At 43.8% G+C, this 16,212-nt stretch overlaps 1 protein-coding gene across 13 annotated transcripts in view; it reads right to left on the bottom strand.

Moving 5' to 3' along the window:
* The window catches only part of LOC122566362 (mucin-5AC-like), a 42,528-nt gene extending 26,595 nt beyond the window's left edge, over positions 1-15,933 (bottom strand). For 2 of the 13 annotated variants that reach the window (XM_043723505.1, XM_043723512.1), the window contains exon 1: positions 15,154-15,933. In XM_043723505.1, the coding sequence (XP_043579440.1) occupies positions 15,154-15,282 (129 nt within the window). In that variant the 5' untranslated portion in view covers positions 15,283-15,933. Of the gene's footprint in view, positions 1-6,517; positions 6,950-7,772; positions 8,258-15,153 lie in introns of those variants that run through there. The other 11 variants (XM_043723532.1, XM_043723551.1, XM_043723521.1 and 8 more) reach the window with 11 other exon arrangements.
* Between the last annotated feature and the right edge of the window lie 279 nt (positions 15,934-16,212).

Here is a 16,212-nt window from a genome sequence, read left to right as displayed (position 1 = left end):
CACGCGAACGTATTTTTAATTTGTTATTTAATTCATTTTTATTACACGACTCGAAAGAATCGATCGGTCGAGTAAAGTCGTGCAATTGCGTCGAAACCTAGCGTGGCCTGCACTCGTATTGACAATCTTGCGCGACCTCATTTTCCTATCAATCGCAGGGAATTCGAAAGGAGCAAAACAAATCGGAGTGGGAAATACCATGGCGCGGATAAAATTAAATTCGCTTGCTTGAAATTCAGATGAATCCTGCTAGACGAAGATGGACGCGAAAGGACTCACAGGATGAGCGAAACATGGCGCGCAGTGGAAAGAAAAATTGCGGGGACGTGTTAGTAACGAGGCGGAAATAACGATGCGAAACCGTGTCAGAAAGAATAATTAAAACTGTGGAGAACACGACCCCGATTGTGAATGAAAAGACGAACGAGCCGGGAAAACATCTACGCTGCGTCTGAATAGTAAATAGTAACTCCCCGGACGATTATTAATGTAAGTGGAAGGATCAGCAAACAGAGTCGACAGATACTGATCAAAGGGAGGTAGCCCAATGCTTGTTCAAAGTTGAAAAGACAAACATTTTGCAGGAGTTACGAAGCGTAAGATCGAGTCTTGTCCTTGTGTAACTTGCACGTAATTCTTATCAGAGGAAGAAGAAAAGAAAAAGAAGAAGACGAAGTGGAACAAGATGTTTCATGGAGTAGATCTACCTCTTGACGAAGGGAGGAAGGAAAGAAACGTACGATGGTCGAAACTTCTTCACTGTGTGTGGTGCCGCATTGGCGACATATTTCGCAGAGTAGCGAAACGGTTTCGTATCGCTTGCCAAGAAAAGAAATCGAAAATATGTAGCAAGTTTCTTGCAACTATGTATCGTTTAAGACAATATAGTGTACAAGCGTGTAAAGGTAGAAGACTACGAAATAAAATATAGAGTCGATTGATGCATATATATAGCGTTGAATGGAATATTCTACAGAAACTAAACCAAGGCTAAGGACTATATATACGAGGTCGATGCTGCCCTAGCTAACCTTTCAGGTGGTTCTTGTCTTTGTGGATTTCTGTCAATTCAATCTAAACCCTCGCTGCTCGCCCTATATATTGTAATCCTTGAAAACCTCGTAGGTTAAGGGTCGATGGAAGACGTAAGATAACAACGAATTCTAATACTTCCTAAAACATCCCCCAAACTAGAGCGATCGTTTGGTATCCTCGAGTGCAAGCATAGGGGAGAAATTCCCCTAATTCTCACCGCCCAGTAAACAAGATTCCATTGTGCAACGTCGCACAATCAAAATGCTTCGTATAACGCGAAGATCTTCGTGTATTCTCGGCCAACGAAAGAAGACGATTCTAACCTTCGGTCTTATCGTTTTATAGCATCCGATAGAATCAAGCAAACTTACAGAAACGAAAATAAAGATGTTGTATCTCGTAAATCTTTTGATACATCCGATTCGACCAAACGTACTCTGTTTCTCTTAGCAAGCATGGGGGAAAAGAAAGGAAACGAGCGACGTCTTGCAGACTTTGAAGAGAACGAAATGCCACCAAGGCAGGACGATCGGTTGCGCGTCGCTTGCTAACCGGAAGAAACGGAATACGATGAAAAGGAATAAGAAAGAAAGGAAAGGATAGGAACTGCGGCGTAGATAGTGACGTAACAGAGACACGGCCCTTTGACTTGGCCGGTTCCGACCTGTACAACACGGTGCAACACGCGGCTTATCAACACGATTGCGCGTTGTAATCTATGCTCAGAGGCATATGGCCGAGTAGTAGGAGTCAACGTACTGCCACTCGCCGACCGGCTACACCGAGAATATCGACGAAGGAGAAACAGTGGCGCAGTGCCGGTGTTCTCCTACTACTTCGACCTGCTGATGCCAGCTGCATGCAAGCGGCGAAATACTGCGTGTCAAAGTTGAATTCATCGTGACAGCTTGCATTCTTCCATGGGCTGCTCGTACGTTCTTCGTTTTCGTTTCTATGCTCTGCCCGCGGGCAGAACTCGACTTCGTCTCGGTTAAGATTCTCCTGCCGGACATGGACGAATTTCGTCCAAAAAGTTTGGGAACGTTAACGTTGATAGGATTTTGAATATTCGACGAAAATAGAGATCCGACACTGGTCGAATAAGGGGGGAAATTTCGTAGTTCTCCCTTTTGGAGTGGCGAGCAATTATTTCTGGACAAGATGATAACGTACGTACGTATATCAGGGCACAGTCTTTTGGGGTTAATTTTGCCTATGAAAATAATGAATCGAGTACACGCGAGGCCTAGTTCCACAGAAATTTTAGTAGTTGAAACGCTTACAATCGGGTAACCTGATTTCTATCACCCGCTATTTATCGAAGTGCTTCCTCTTGCAAGCGCAGTTTCTTCAAGGTTTACGAATCAACCTACGTGCCCGCGTATTTTTATTATATTTATAACCCATTTTAAAAATATGCCATGGAGATATACCGTTTTCGGCCAGTGAAAGATAATTACAAGTCGTTTGAAAAAAAAGCGATTATTTCAACGTGAATGGTTGTTTCGAAACGTCAAGCAAAGCAAAAGAGAAGCATTCTTCCCGGGTATTTTTACCCTTCCGTTGTTGCGAACGAGGCTTATTATCCCATTTACCGTGACTGGCGAAAGGGTCGTTTCGCGAACCCTTCGTCTAATTTAGCCGGCGTTGCGCATTGCAGCCGTAGTCGGGCGACCAAGTAGTAAAAGTCAATGTACGTCCGACAGAAGAATGGTGCACGTGATAGTGCATATCGACGAATGAAGAGTGGCGCAGTGCTGGTGTTCTCCTACCACTTTTCATGACGCTCGGCCACGCGAATTGTTAGACGATTGTACCGGAGGTGACGGTGCAAAACATCGTTCGAACTCGATGCGATGCACTCTGAATGCCTCGCTCCTTATCTTCTCGATCGACCTTAAAACGTCCGGCCAGCACGGCAATTCGCCGTAGATACGATTTGACAAATCGACGATAGATTTCCATAAGGCTGAAAGAAAACGAATGCATCGTATAATTTCATGTAACATACGCGTTCGATCTGTTTTACGAAGAATCGACTTGTGGAAGGTATTAGAGTGAGCTCTATTACAAATTAATCCCATTAATGGCATAGCTCGTGTTGGTAATATAGCAACAACGATATTTTTATGTCCATCACGAGGCTATAGCTCTAATTTGAAATTAATTATCATAATCACCTTTCTTTCTTTTTTTTTTAACTTAATGTCGTTTTTTTCTTTTAGTCATCGTTCTAATAGTCGTACTAACACGTCCTAGTTTCTTAATTCGACTTCCGTGGAAAGAACGTTGCAGCGTTTTATTAGTCGACAAGGTGACCGATGAGCGTATTCGTCGAAAAATCGATACGCCGCATCTTTTTGTCATCGTGTCAGCGAGTCGGTGAACAAATGGTGTTTCTTCTGACTGAGATGGAAGAGACAGGAAACCGACGACGTTACCGAGGAAATATTCCAGTCGTCGATGTTACCCCGCGTGTTGCGATCTCACATTAAACTAATTTCATCGCGTAATCGGCTACCAGAGCGTAGAAGCACAGTCGATGCTCTACTTTCGAACAGAGACAGAGAAATAGAAACAGATGTTTATCGATACGATAGGAAGAAGTTTTGTTTTTTATCGAAAAGGAGTACAGACGCCGGGAAACAACCGGATGACGATAATAAGAAGACGTATCTATACGCTTTTCGAAGCTGTGCCAGCTTTACAGCCTTTTCCTTGTGATTAATTCCCGGATAAAAGATAGTCTACGTGTGCGATGAAACATTCGCAGCCGTCTACTTGTTCACGCAATTGATTACGATCTAATGAAATGTGTAATTACCCAATGGGTATAATATACCGTTCGACTACAAGCCATTAATTTGCCCGTCTTTGCCTCTTTTATCTCTTTCCCTTCTCTTTCTTTCGTTTCATCTTCCTTTCGTTTCTCTATTGCCTCCTCTTTCTTCACAGAACAAATTCACGGTCGCTCGTTAGAAAACAAACGGAAGAGGATTAGCATTGATTCGCCAGAACACATTTCCTCCCGAGCGCAACTAATCAAGTTTGCCATCTTAGTCGAGCTTGTTGTTCGGGATTTATACGATTCCTACCGTGATCGTTTTGACTATAGATTATAAATCACTGTTCGCAGCTGTTTTACGAATCCCACAGCACGAATGCTATAGAACTGCCTCGTTGAAAATTTCGTACGTTTAATACGAACGATCATAGTAGTTTGGTACGTGCTGTTATCGCGAGAAGGGGTGGAAAATGGGACAGGAACAGAGAACCGTCGCGTCGCCGAGAACACGGCAATTCTCTAGTTTCGAGATTTACGAGTCGCGCCTTCGAGTAAACCGCAATGCCAACAAACCGGCTCCCTTTACACCCTTTCATCCTCACACGCAAATTAATCCAGGAGGCGTGACAGCCAACGCGTTTCACCGGCGTGTCGTCTTTATCGTCTGTAGAGAATAATAAATTCGAAAAAAAGATTGAACGAAGAGTGACAAAGCACGTATCAAACTATATCCGCTTTAAAACAATTGGACGAACCTTATCGCGCGCATTATCGTTGATGCATTTGAATCGTCAAACGAATACTTTAGGAACGAACTACGTTCGAAGGTATTCCAGACGAATTATTACCGTTATTGCTAATCGAACGATATTGCGAGTTCTAGGAATGGTAGGAATTATCTGTTCCACGAGCAAAGTAGATTCGCGAAATAATTTCCGTGCAGACGTATCCCTGTCGATCAATGTCCAACTTCGTATTGTTCGTTCCTAACAATGTGCACGCGGATGATTGGTTCCTCTGACCGATAATCCGTAATACGTATTACTTATCGAACGTATACTCGTGATTTCCAAGTATTCGATAATTTTTGCAGCTATTTGCGTGACGAGAGCAAGAATTTACCAGGATCGTACGTGGATAAAGAAATAAACGGGTTTAGTTTGGCGAGAAACTTTCATATTCGAGTAAGTCGCACCCTCATCCCGGTTGGAAAATCGAACCAGCCTTACCGACACCTTCGATTCCCGAGTACTATTGCGCGTATCTGCGTGGCTGTGTGCGCCTCGTAAATTTCCACGGAGGAATTGTTCGAAAGTCGTCGAGTTTCTCGTAAGCGAGATACACGGGATGTCTCGTGGAACTTGAATTGTCATCGTAGCAATTTGTGATGCGGGGAGAACTTTCAACGCAGTATTCCACGTGTCTATAATTCCATACTGCGTCAGCCACGCGATTTCGTGTTTGATCATTCGTTGTCCCTTTCAAAGGAGGAAATTCGTTTATTTGACAATCAAGTGGTAAAAGCTAAATAGTAAAAGCGAAGTAAAAGTCGATACGCCGGCATCGATTTTGATATTGAGGAGGACATCGTGTACCGCGCTACGGAAACACGTGTTGTCTCGAGCGTAGACGAATAAAAGGAGTTCGGTTTTCGAAGGAACGATCGATAAAGCTATAAAGCGGTTTCCACGGACGAAGGCGACGGAAACAAAAGTCACGCGTAGTAAAGCTTAATCGAGGCCGGTTCGGTGAAACAAGCGCTACCGAGCTTTGAGATTCTCCGTGAAAGAAAGAGCGCGTAGAATTAACCTTGAATAGCTACAGCAACGGTTGAAATAGCGCGAACGCGACTCGCAAGGTCTGCTATGATTTTTGTCGATATTTCATAATCAGTGTTACGTAAATATCATTCTTGCATGGCGAATGAGACTGCTAGAAGATAATAAACCATCGAGCTTTAAGCTTAGTCTCGATTAGGAAGATCGTCGAGCTCGAGTGCTAGCCAAACTTTCCTCTCTCGTCGGATAAAATCGCCGATCCCTCTTCGCTAAATCTCCGCTATACACAGAGATTTCGATACGGTGATAACATCGATCGTCGAGATAAAGTATACGGCGAGGCAGTACCGAGAGAATCTGAATACCAACCTATAATAGCGAGAATCGACGAGGAAGAAACTCGGCAAGCTGTTACTTTTTTACCTTTGTGATCGAGCCACGGCTCTTTCAAAATTCTTGATCGTGTATTTCCGGAACCGACGGTTCTCTTCGAGTCGTCTACATCGTCGAGGATCGTATAATACGAAAAAGAGCCACTCGATCGAATCCTTCTTCTTCCAATACCTCTGACAACCTATACTACTCCTTTAATAATATCCCCTACGAGTAGGAGACACACACATACTCGTTCCAAGAGATACGCCATCGATCCAAACGATCGAAAACTATCGTACATTAGTATCGGGAGTGCTGTTGCTTTGGTATTATCGAGAAACAGCCTGGGGGGAACGACAAAGAATAACCGAATCTCTGTATACCGTACACCGATATCATTGACGTGTATTATTCGAGAATATTTGTAAGCAGGGCTCTCGTATCCAACATCTTCCGGCGAATCTACTCTGTGAAAATATCGTTAGAAAATCAGGAAGACGATCCACGAACGATGCAACGATCTTCCGGTCAATTTCTCTCTCACCTTGTCAATTGGCATTGAAGGGCACGCACGACAGAGGTTCCAGAATGAACCAATCATGAGGCCGCGGTGTGTGGGGCAGTGGAACAGTAGTGACACACAGCCGCTGCGGTAGCGACGGGGCCGTTTAGACGACGGGCACGGTCGTCAGGCCAGGTTGATTTCCTCCCGAGGACGTGGCTCCTCGGCGTCGACGATGCGGCTACACTTGCTTCACTTCCTCCTGCTCCTTCTATGCTTCTCGCCTCTCACCTTCGCCTCTCTTCGCTGCTCTCCTCTTCTCCGCCGCCGCCACCTCCACTCTACCACCTGCTCCTACCTCCTCTCCTCGTTTTCGTTCTCTTCTTCTTCTTCCTCCGGTGGCTATACTCCTGCTGCTTCTTCCTTCAAGGCAGTATTCGCGAACGGTGGTCGGACGTCCGTCTTGTGGCCCGTCTGAGCGTACGTGTGTACGAGCGCACGAGGATGGTAGACGGGCAGGCGAGTACGAGCGCGAGCACGCGCGCGCGCGCGCGAGTCCAGTGAGTGCGTGCGCGCGATCGACGTAGAGCGCCGGTGTGCGAGTCACCAGCGTGGCGATGCCGATAGGGAGAGATTGGAAAAGAAAGAACAGAGAAAAAGACATGACGTATGAGCGTGTCGTACCAGCAGCGAAAAGGGAAGGAAAAGGTGTTTGCGCCGGCTCGTCCAAGGATGCGGTCTGCTTCAGGCATGGACTTTAACCCTTTGCGCTAGTACGTCTCTACCCGCAATCGCAATCGAACCGAATTCTGTTACGTTACTTTCCTGCTATCCACTCGATTGGATGGAATTTCAATCTTGTAGAGTAGATTCGCGAAAATGGCCTATGTCGATCTTGCCGGTGACTAATGCAAAGGGTTCGCTCGTGATAGTTCGTGGCTAAAAAGGATAGGGTGTAAGACCGGTAGGCGATATTCGATCTACGGTGCAGTTTAAATCGAATGGTCGAAAGCAATCGAATTAAAGAGGGAGGAGCCGGCTGTATTTCTTTCCATAGAGTACGATAACAACGAGCTGAAAGAAAGAAGAAAGAATCGCGTACGCGACAACTTTTCTTAAAGTATCGTCAGAGCGACGATCGTGCCTCGGAAACGGTGCGAAAGGGAAGGACAACGACCAGAAACCAGAGACATCGGAACGGATTAAACGATATCGAAGGGAAGACAAATGTAAGAGAAGGAAAGGCGAAGACAGAAAGCGGAAGGCAAAGTAGGGCTGGGTCGTATTCGAAGCCTACCACTCCATCGTCTCCGTCGTTGGGGGTTTTCCGCTGTCTTCCCGTAGACCGATATATTCCTGTTTTCCTCTTCTTTCTCAACTTTCACCACTCTCCGAGGACAGTTAAACTTGTAACCGTGATTCGGTGATGGATCGCGTACCCAAGAGTATTATTGGCCCGGCGTGATGTTCACCGGCTGAAATTCACCGCATCCGGAAGTAATCTTTTCGCGTGCATACGTGCGTGCGTGTTGGTTACGCGCGGGTGTCTATGCGTGTATGTCGTGTACGGATGTGTGTATATGCGCGAATGTGTATATATTGTATATTATATGTGTATATAGCGTAATGTATTACAAGCGACGATGCAAAGTAACACTCGGACGCGTTGTACGTACGGAATAACGAGACGGAGGGCAGAGCGAGAACGGAATCGTGAGAGGCACTGGTCCCAACGTCGCACCGATCGCACCGACGACTTTGCGTAGAGCGCCGCGTCGCCGGCGAGACGGCTCGACGGTAGAAGGGGTTGCCAGAGCGCAGGCGCCCAACCGGATCGGGTCGATAGTCCGCAACGTTACTCCCTGTTTTCCTCTCTCCTTCTTCGCTCCAGTCCCCTCTCTGTCTCTTTCTCTCTCGCTCTCCGTTTCGTATCGCCTTTCTCTCCGCAATTTCTCTTTCTATCTACCATGTGGCTATCTTCGTTTCTCCTTAGATCCGACTTCCAACTCTCTCCCACTTTTTTAGCATTTTTGCGATCTTTCACGTCGCTGTCTCCGTCTCCCGCTATATTCCTCCTTATGTGCCTCTTTCTTTTCTTCCTGCTCTGTGTTGCCTCTCAGCCACCTTTGTTTTTCGCCCCGTGTATCGGCAAGGTACACTCCCTTTTGGTCAACCTGTCTCTTTCATCCCCCTACGAGCACCGTTACCCTTTCTAAATTTTCTTCCCGTTTCTTCTCTCTTTCTTCTTTGCGCTTCTCATTTATTTCGACTATCGCTCCTACGTTGGGACGTGCCCCACAGCAACGTATAAATTTTCAAAATGAGCTCTCAACCGTGACGAAAGCCATGCCCTGCAGGATCTCACCCTCCTACACCGATAATAGTCCTGCGGTCCTTACTCTCGAGATTTATCCGATGAGTCTCGTTGCTTTAATACATACACGTGTACGTGTATTTACATCGTTCATTTCGAAATTACCCCTTAGCCAGTATCTCAGAGGTTTATTTTTATACATTTTCCCTATGCAACATCGATCTACCGATCTGATCCATGCCCTTTTCGTCGTAACACAAAATCTGTGCGAAAAAACTTTCGGAAAGTAGCTCGACTACAGAGAGATAATGGCACGCTGGTAGCCTGAACACATTTTATATTTGTCGATGCATCTTCCACGCTGTTCCGCAGAGGATTTCCTGCGTAAAAATTCCATCGTCTTGTCCTGACGTGCGCGCGAGATTTTCTCGTTTTTCCGCGACGCTTCCCTTCTTCTTCTTCCTTGGTGGCTGTCTCCCACCCACGCGAGCGTTAGGCGGCACTCGATCGTGCATCTTTCTCCCCCTCTCGACTGTTAGTCGTCCCGTTCGCGTAGCCGGCGCCGCTATGTCGGGCCAGCGTCGCGACGCTGCTAACCTTCCTGCGGATGCAGATATAGGCGCGTTTTGCGGCGTTCCATGCTTCGACCACCGCTTTTGATACATACTCGTTCATTGTTCCTTTTTTCGACTAAATTCCTCCGTTTTTTATTTTTACTTTTTATTATTTTTCTCTCTTTTTTTTTAGTCTCCCTAATTCCCAAAAACGGCACGTGCATGATTTTCTCTATTCCTCGATGTTTTCTCTCGATTTTTTAACGGGTGAAAGACAATAGAGAGAACAGGCGCGGTTGAAATTCGTGCGGTAAGTTTTGGACACGCAGCCGGGGATATGGGTTACGAGGGGGACGCCGATTGTTCGAATAGACGAATAATGGTTCGGCCGATGCGCGAATTGAAAAGGGGCGAGACACGCTCGAGGGATTCGCCGCGATCCGCGGATCGTTTTCGATATTGTGTCCGCCAGTGTACAGCCGTGTCTGGCTTCAGCCGACTGATTCAGCCGACTATCGCATATTGTTTGAATAAGGAACAACGGGTTTATGGCTGCGGGAAAGATCTAAACCGATAAGATTATTAGGCGCGATCCGAAGAAACCCTGGCAGATTCTATTCAAAAGATAGAAATAAGTATCGTACGCTCCGAGGCAAAAAAAATATGAAAGAACGACAAGTACCGGTATCATTTGCGAGATCTTGCGCTACTATTGTTACCGCGTAGAATTTTCTATTCCGATCCCAACTCGACTCCGGTCCATCGTGGCCATTACCTGTGCATCAATCATACCTAATCGACTTCTAGATATCGTTTCAACCTTGAGAAACTACAGCTCCGCAAGCATTGCCAACATCACGCGTAGATACGATTCGACTTATCTCTTGAAGGGATGATCGTTACGTAACACCACGTAATATATCCTGTTTAGCCGTGAAACACTTATTTTCGTTGGCGGGAGGGACACGCCTGCCAACCATTCCCGAGTAGCACGTTTCCATCGACCCGGACTCTCTTTCCCAGCGATATTCTCCGGCACGTAGATATTCCTTCGTGTGCGTTAAATAACATATCCATGACCTAAATAATCCTGAATTTCATCATCTTCGATAACCAGACGCAGAATGCTAGACGTCGGCTCAAAAAAACCTCTCGGTAGATCCTCTCTTATACGTCGTAGTATACTCGTACTCGCGAATGCAGAACTGCAAATGGAAATGTCTCGTCCGTCTCTCGAAGGAAGCGTATCCTTCTTCCTGCCGTGAATCTTGGATCAATCGTGCAGAAGGCCGATAGAGGGTTAACGCGTCTCAAATTGTATTCGGAAGAAGCAATCCGAGCGTTCGTTTAAGCAAAGTACGAATTGAATTGAATTTACACTTTTACTCTACCTTTGTTTAGTAACTAATTATTCTAATTTTGCAAATGCGTGTCACACCGATAGAATTCGATTCGACGCGTGCATAGAGTAGATAGTAATTTCGTAGAATCGTCAAATTGGTAAGTACAAAACTTGAACCAACGATAATTGGCTGACGAATTTTCACGGTTAGCGCGTCTACGTGTACTCTTATCTATTCTTCGATCGGTTTCTTTGAGACGTCGAATTGCTCCGTAATTAATTCGAGCTGCGGCTCGGCCGCAGCCACGCGAAGTGGATGGAAATTGTTAAAGAGCAAAGCTTTAAAAGAAAAAAGTAGATAAAGTAAGGACTAGGAATTAACCGTTCGCACTCGACTATTCCAATCACATTTTCATTAGATTCTCCAGTAATTTTAGCAATTCCATGAAATCAGCGATTTCAACTGCTGATGAAACTTACAAGTGCCTCGAATTGGTCGCACTCGCCGTTTTAATCCTACAGTCTCGCGGAATATCGAATATCTGTTATTTCTACCGGATTCTGAACATTGAGAATCTTTGATTCGAAACGCACGAGTGTGCGGTCATAGATCGAAGAATTAACGATACGCAATTATCGCGAAATTCCTGCAGACATGATCGAGAAAGAAAAGTAAGTACGTACGGCCGACACGCGAAATTTATACTTACCTGCGGTATTAATATATTTAGTTCCACGCGGCCGCATCGTATAGCGTGCAAGCCACAGAATAAAATGTTGATTTTTATATTCGCACGTGTACGTACGTACCACCATCTACTTGCGACTATGGAATACAGGCACTGGTGAATCGCGTATGCGGGCACGAGTTTTTCAAGTTCCTACGTGTTCTTAAGGCTGTGTCTGCCTAAAATTGAACTCCATGTAGAGACGAAGATTCAAACCCTAACGGCGAGGGCTGCAGTTGTCAGATACAGCGTTGATCGTTCCTGCTATCGTCAACATTATTTTCCTCGGGAAAAATGAATATGAATCTCGAGCAGCTTGCTTCTCATTCTATCCTTCTTTTCTCAGCAAAGAGATAATCCGCGCACGTTGCTCGAAACAATTGGATACTTTTTAGAGACAATTAGGTACTTGGCGTTTCGTTTCTGCTCCTTAGAATCTAAAAATTGTCGCGAAGGAAACAATGTTCTAATCGTTCCATTTGCGTCTACGCTCGTTGTTCGGCTATGACGCGATATAGCAAAAGGATTATCCGATCTTTGTATCCGTTTGATCGTCACGTGAACAACCGACTGATCGTGGCTAATTACTGTAATTGCGCTGAATAGGGAAAATAAGAAAGGAAAAGAAAAAAGAAGAAAAGAGAGTACATCCAGTGTCCTTGACAACGCAGCAGAAATATACCGAAGGAGGAAAATTGTTTTGTGAGAAAAAAAAAAGTGGGAAAAAAAGGGAAAAGAGAATAAGAAAGAAAGCAAAAAAAATGCTTTCGCGTGGAGCACAGCCTCGCATTGTTGTTTCCTAAAGTTCCCATCCTAAGCAGGTAACCGGCCTAATTTTCGTGGTTAATTAAAAGGAGACGAGGAGACGCGCACGATACCGGAAGCGCGACGTTTTTTCATCCCGGGAAATTTCAGACGGATGGGGGAGCAGGAAAAATAATGAAATTATAGGACATTATGATATCCAACAAAGAGCACGTCGACGGCTCGATTTAATTCTCCTCCGCGAGAATCCTACCACCGGTAATCACCACGGCTCGTTAAAAATGAGCCGAGCCTAGAGGCAGCGTCTATGCAGCCGCAAGTGGGTTAATTAAAATCTTTAGCCAAGTATCGTACCGGTGTACGCCTATTTTGCAAATTTATCGTCGATCAACTAGGGGAATTGATAAAATCCTTCGGATAAACTTCCTCCGAGACGGCTCTGCCACGACCAACTAGCAAATTTTAATATCACTCCGAGCTTTGAGAAGCAACGAGGAGCACGATAAAATGTAGAATAATTTAAGAAGCGTTTCTACTAATATCGATCTTACGTCTAAACAATATTAATTCGAATCGACTTATTTAGAATAAAGTTATTGCCGAGAAACGAAAGGACTTAAATTTACGTAGCTCTAGAAGCAATAACGTGCTTAAGATACACTTGTTTACTTCGATAGATTTTCTTTATTTACAACGTAATGTAAATAGATCCCTATCCTAGTTTCAATGAAAGTAAAGGAAGGTCAATGAGTTAATGTATATAAATATTGAAAAAAAAAAAAAAACAAAAAAATGGATTCGGGTTAGTCTGACGTTCAAGTATAGAACGCGATGTACGTTGCTGTTAATTTCATGTTGTTCATGCGCTGTGCTGTTAAGTGGGTGACAGCCTTTAACAGGGGTGCCGGTCGGAGAATAGAAGAAACGTTTGGTCGACACGCAAAGTTCACTAAAGCATAACGTTGAACGTGACCCAGCAGCACATATATATACACGCGAGTACCCTGCGCTTGCCGATGATAAGTTACGCTCGACTTCCGCTTCCGTTCACTGCATCCACGTTCGGTCGCACGTACGGCACCTGCTCGAATTGCATGAATTACATCGCATCCAATGCACGTTGGTGTGAAATAGAAAAAAAGAAAAAAGGAAAAAAAATAGCAGTACGCCATATGCCGTAAATTTATTTGCGATGCTTTAACCATTCTCTCTCCCTTCCCTCCTTTTTCGTCCGTCATCAATCACAATAACAAATGTCAATCGCACATAGACGTTTATAATTTATTCCATTGGTCGGTTGAATTCTCGACGATCGGGTCGTTAATCAGGCACGAGATTAATTTTAAGCATTCGGTGAAATTAGAAAAATAAGGTATCTCCGGAATTTGTTCACATATGTAGGTAAACCAATACGGCTTTGCCAACTTCTACACCTACAAGACATAATAGCAAGTGGTTCAAGTGGACTGCAGAAGTGGAATTGGTGTCGTCTTTTGTTCTCGCCGAATCAGCACCAACCTCTTTTTCTTGGCATTCTTAGAAATCAATACGTGCTTCCTAAGTTTCTAATACACGGCAGGCCTATCGCTAGTCTATAATATTATATACACGTTGTTTGACACGAATCGTCGAGTTTCTTATTACAGATACCTAACCGGACCGGTTCTTTCAAATTTAGCCTAATGAAATAATTCGACGATTTCGTGTCTTTTATCTTACATGATGGAACGCTTATTCTATCCGTGTGTCTAGATCTGTGCGGATGTATACGGCATAATGACCCTCTCGTAGTTAGTAGCAATGGGGCCACGCAAACTTGGAACGTGTTTAATCTGTATAACATGTAAAGGAAGGAAACATTGTATAGGTGCTAAAAGGGTAGAACCAATTCGACTGTTCAAAGGATAGGAGAGGTAAAGGGTATACAAATGCAAGGCCCGTGAAAAAATAAAACATTCAACTGATGTATTTTAAGAAAGGTTATTTTTATATATTGTCACATTATACAGTAGGATTTTGAAAAGTTTACTCTTTCGATATTCGCCGAAATTCGTGTTCGCGGAGCAATACATCGTGTGAAATCCCTCGTGATTGCGGATTGAACCGAAAATGCGGATAGAGACCGATAGCCATCCTTCTTCTTTCAAGGAAATTTTATCACGTACCAATTCGAGTGTTACCAATGATAATGGAACGTATCATGGTATCGTTCGGTTTCTTTACAAAAGACAAAGTATAAAAAAGTAAATGGTTTATACCATATAAAAAGTACTAAAAAAGACAAACTAATGAAAACATTTTGCAGATAATACCTAAATCAGATTTATATGTCTACGAGTTAAAAATGCAACGTGCTGATAAAAATACGATATTTAAGTAGAAAGAATAAGAAAGACAAAGAAAACGAATCGGTACGAGATAAGCATTTACCAAATACACCGCCGTTCCGGATGAATAATTTATCGCATCCATAGAAGAGAAAAATCCGAATATCGCACGTATAAGTTTGAAGAACGCCAGGGAAATATGTAAATTACTCGATCGTTTCGGCTTGGCATTAAATCACAGGAGGAACTTGAAATGAAAATTGCATCGTGACCGGCACCAAAGCATGCTCGTACCGATCGATCGTTGCAACTTGCAACTCATAACACTTCGACCATGCATCAGTAAAGGTGAACAAACTCTACGTGTTTCGACTCGAGACAGCTACGCCACATAACCTACTCTACCATTGCGACTTTTCCAATTTTACGCTTATATTTCGTTCGTAGAGATAAACAAAATATAGTAGAAAGAAATATAATCGAACATCGAAATTAATTGTAATACTTGTAAGGGTTCGATCGTATTAGTATCGAGATTTAGCGTAGGTACGAAATATTTCATATCGAAGACGCTCGTGTCGCTCCCGACTCGATCGCAATATGGCCGTTCATTTCGCAAGGAATTAACGTTTCGTTTCGCTCACTCACCAGATATTGCTTGCAATGTCTTTTATGCTTAACGGTGCAGCGTTTCTTCTTTTTGGAGGCACCCGTGGTCAAGCCGTTTCCGGGCTTTTCTTTATGAGGCGTCGACAGGTTTCCCTTGTTCGCGGGCATCGCCGTAATCTTCGAGTCCACGGAAATTGGGTCGTTTTACCTGCCGACGACCGTCGAGAACAGATCCACCGTTCGGTCCACCGACGAAAGTGATTGATAATGCTCGAAACTTCTCTCTTCTCCGTATATAGGATGCACACGTGAGCGATAGTACATGTGTACGTATAGCTACTGGATATGCGCAAGGACACTGGACTACCCTGAGCTGATTATTCGAGGCCACGCCTCCCGTCTTCCGACCTTACATCGTAACAACCGCCCCTTTCGAATTTTCAAAATTCACCTACAACCTGTTACCTTCAATGCCTTTTTTTTATTCATTACACTCTAACCAATCATTGAATTTGATGTCGTGGTTATTTCACGCGATCGCGAGTGTCCGATGTTTAGGCGCCTTTTGAAAATAATAAAATCTAAAAAAAAAATGTGGGGGATGTTTGTTAGATACCAAAAAAATGCTCGGCCCTGGACACTTAGTAGCGCCGCTATTCGAAAGTGGTAAATCACTTAACTACGTGATGCGAATGGTTTTAAAGAAGGATGAAAGAAATATGTACATACTTACATATGTATAGTATTTGTTTTATGATAAGCGTTAATTAATTTCTGGTTCCACTGTCGGCAATAAACAATTGACTCTGAATTCGTTAATAGCGGTCTAAAAGAAAATATGATTTCTTGCGTTCACTTTTTATTTTGAGAATTGTATCGGAATCTCTCGAAATGTTTATAATTCAGCTCATAGTGATAATTATTTTTAATTTATATTACATGAAAGCCAAAAATAAAATCTCTGTTAAGAGTAATTGTTTTACAATACTTGAAAGGAAGCAAAAGATACGAAATTTCAATCGGAATACGATCGTTGTGCAATTATGTATCAACACTGATTGTAAATTGTGATTTTTTTTAATAATAATACATAGTGCT

The sequence above is a fragment of the Bombus pyrosoma genome, linkage group LG1 (genome assembly GCF_014825855.1).
Source record: "Bombus pyrosoma isolate SC7728 linkage group LG1, ASM1482585v1, whole genome shotgun sequence".
Lineage (NCBI taxonomy): Eukaryota > Metazoa > Arthropoda > Insecta > Hymenoptera > Apidae > Bombus > Bombus pyrosoma.
Note: the sequence above shows the minus strand (reverse complement) of the source record. Positions and strands in the feature narration are given on the sequence as shown.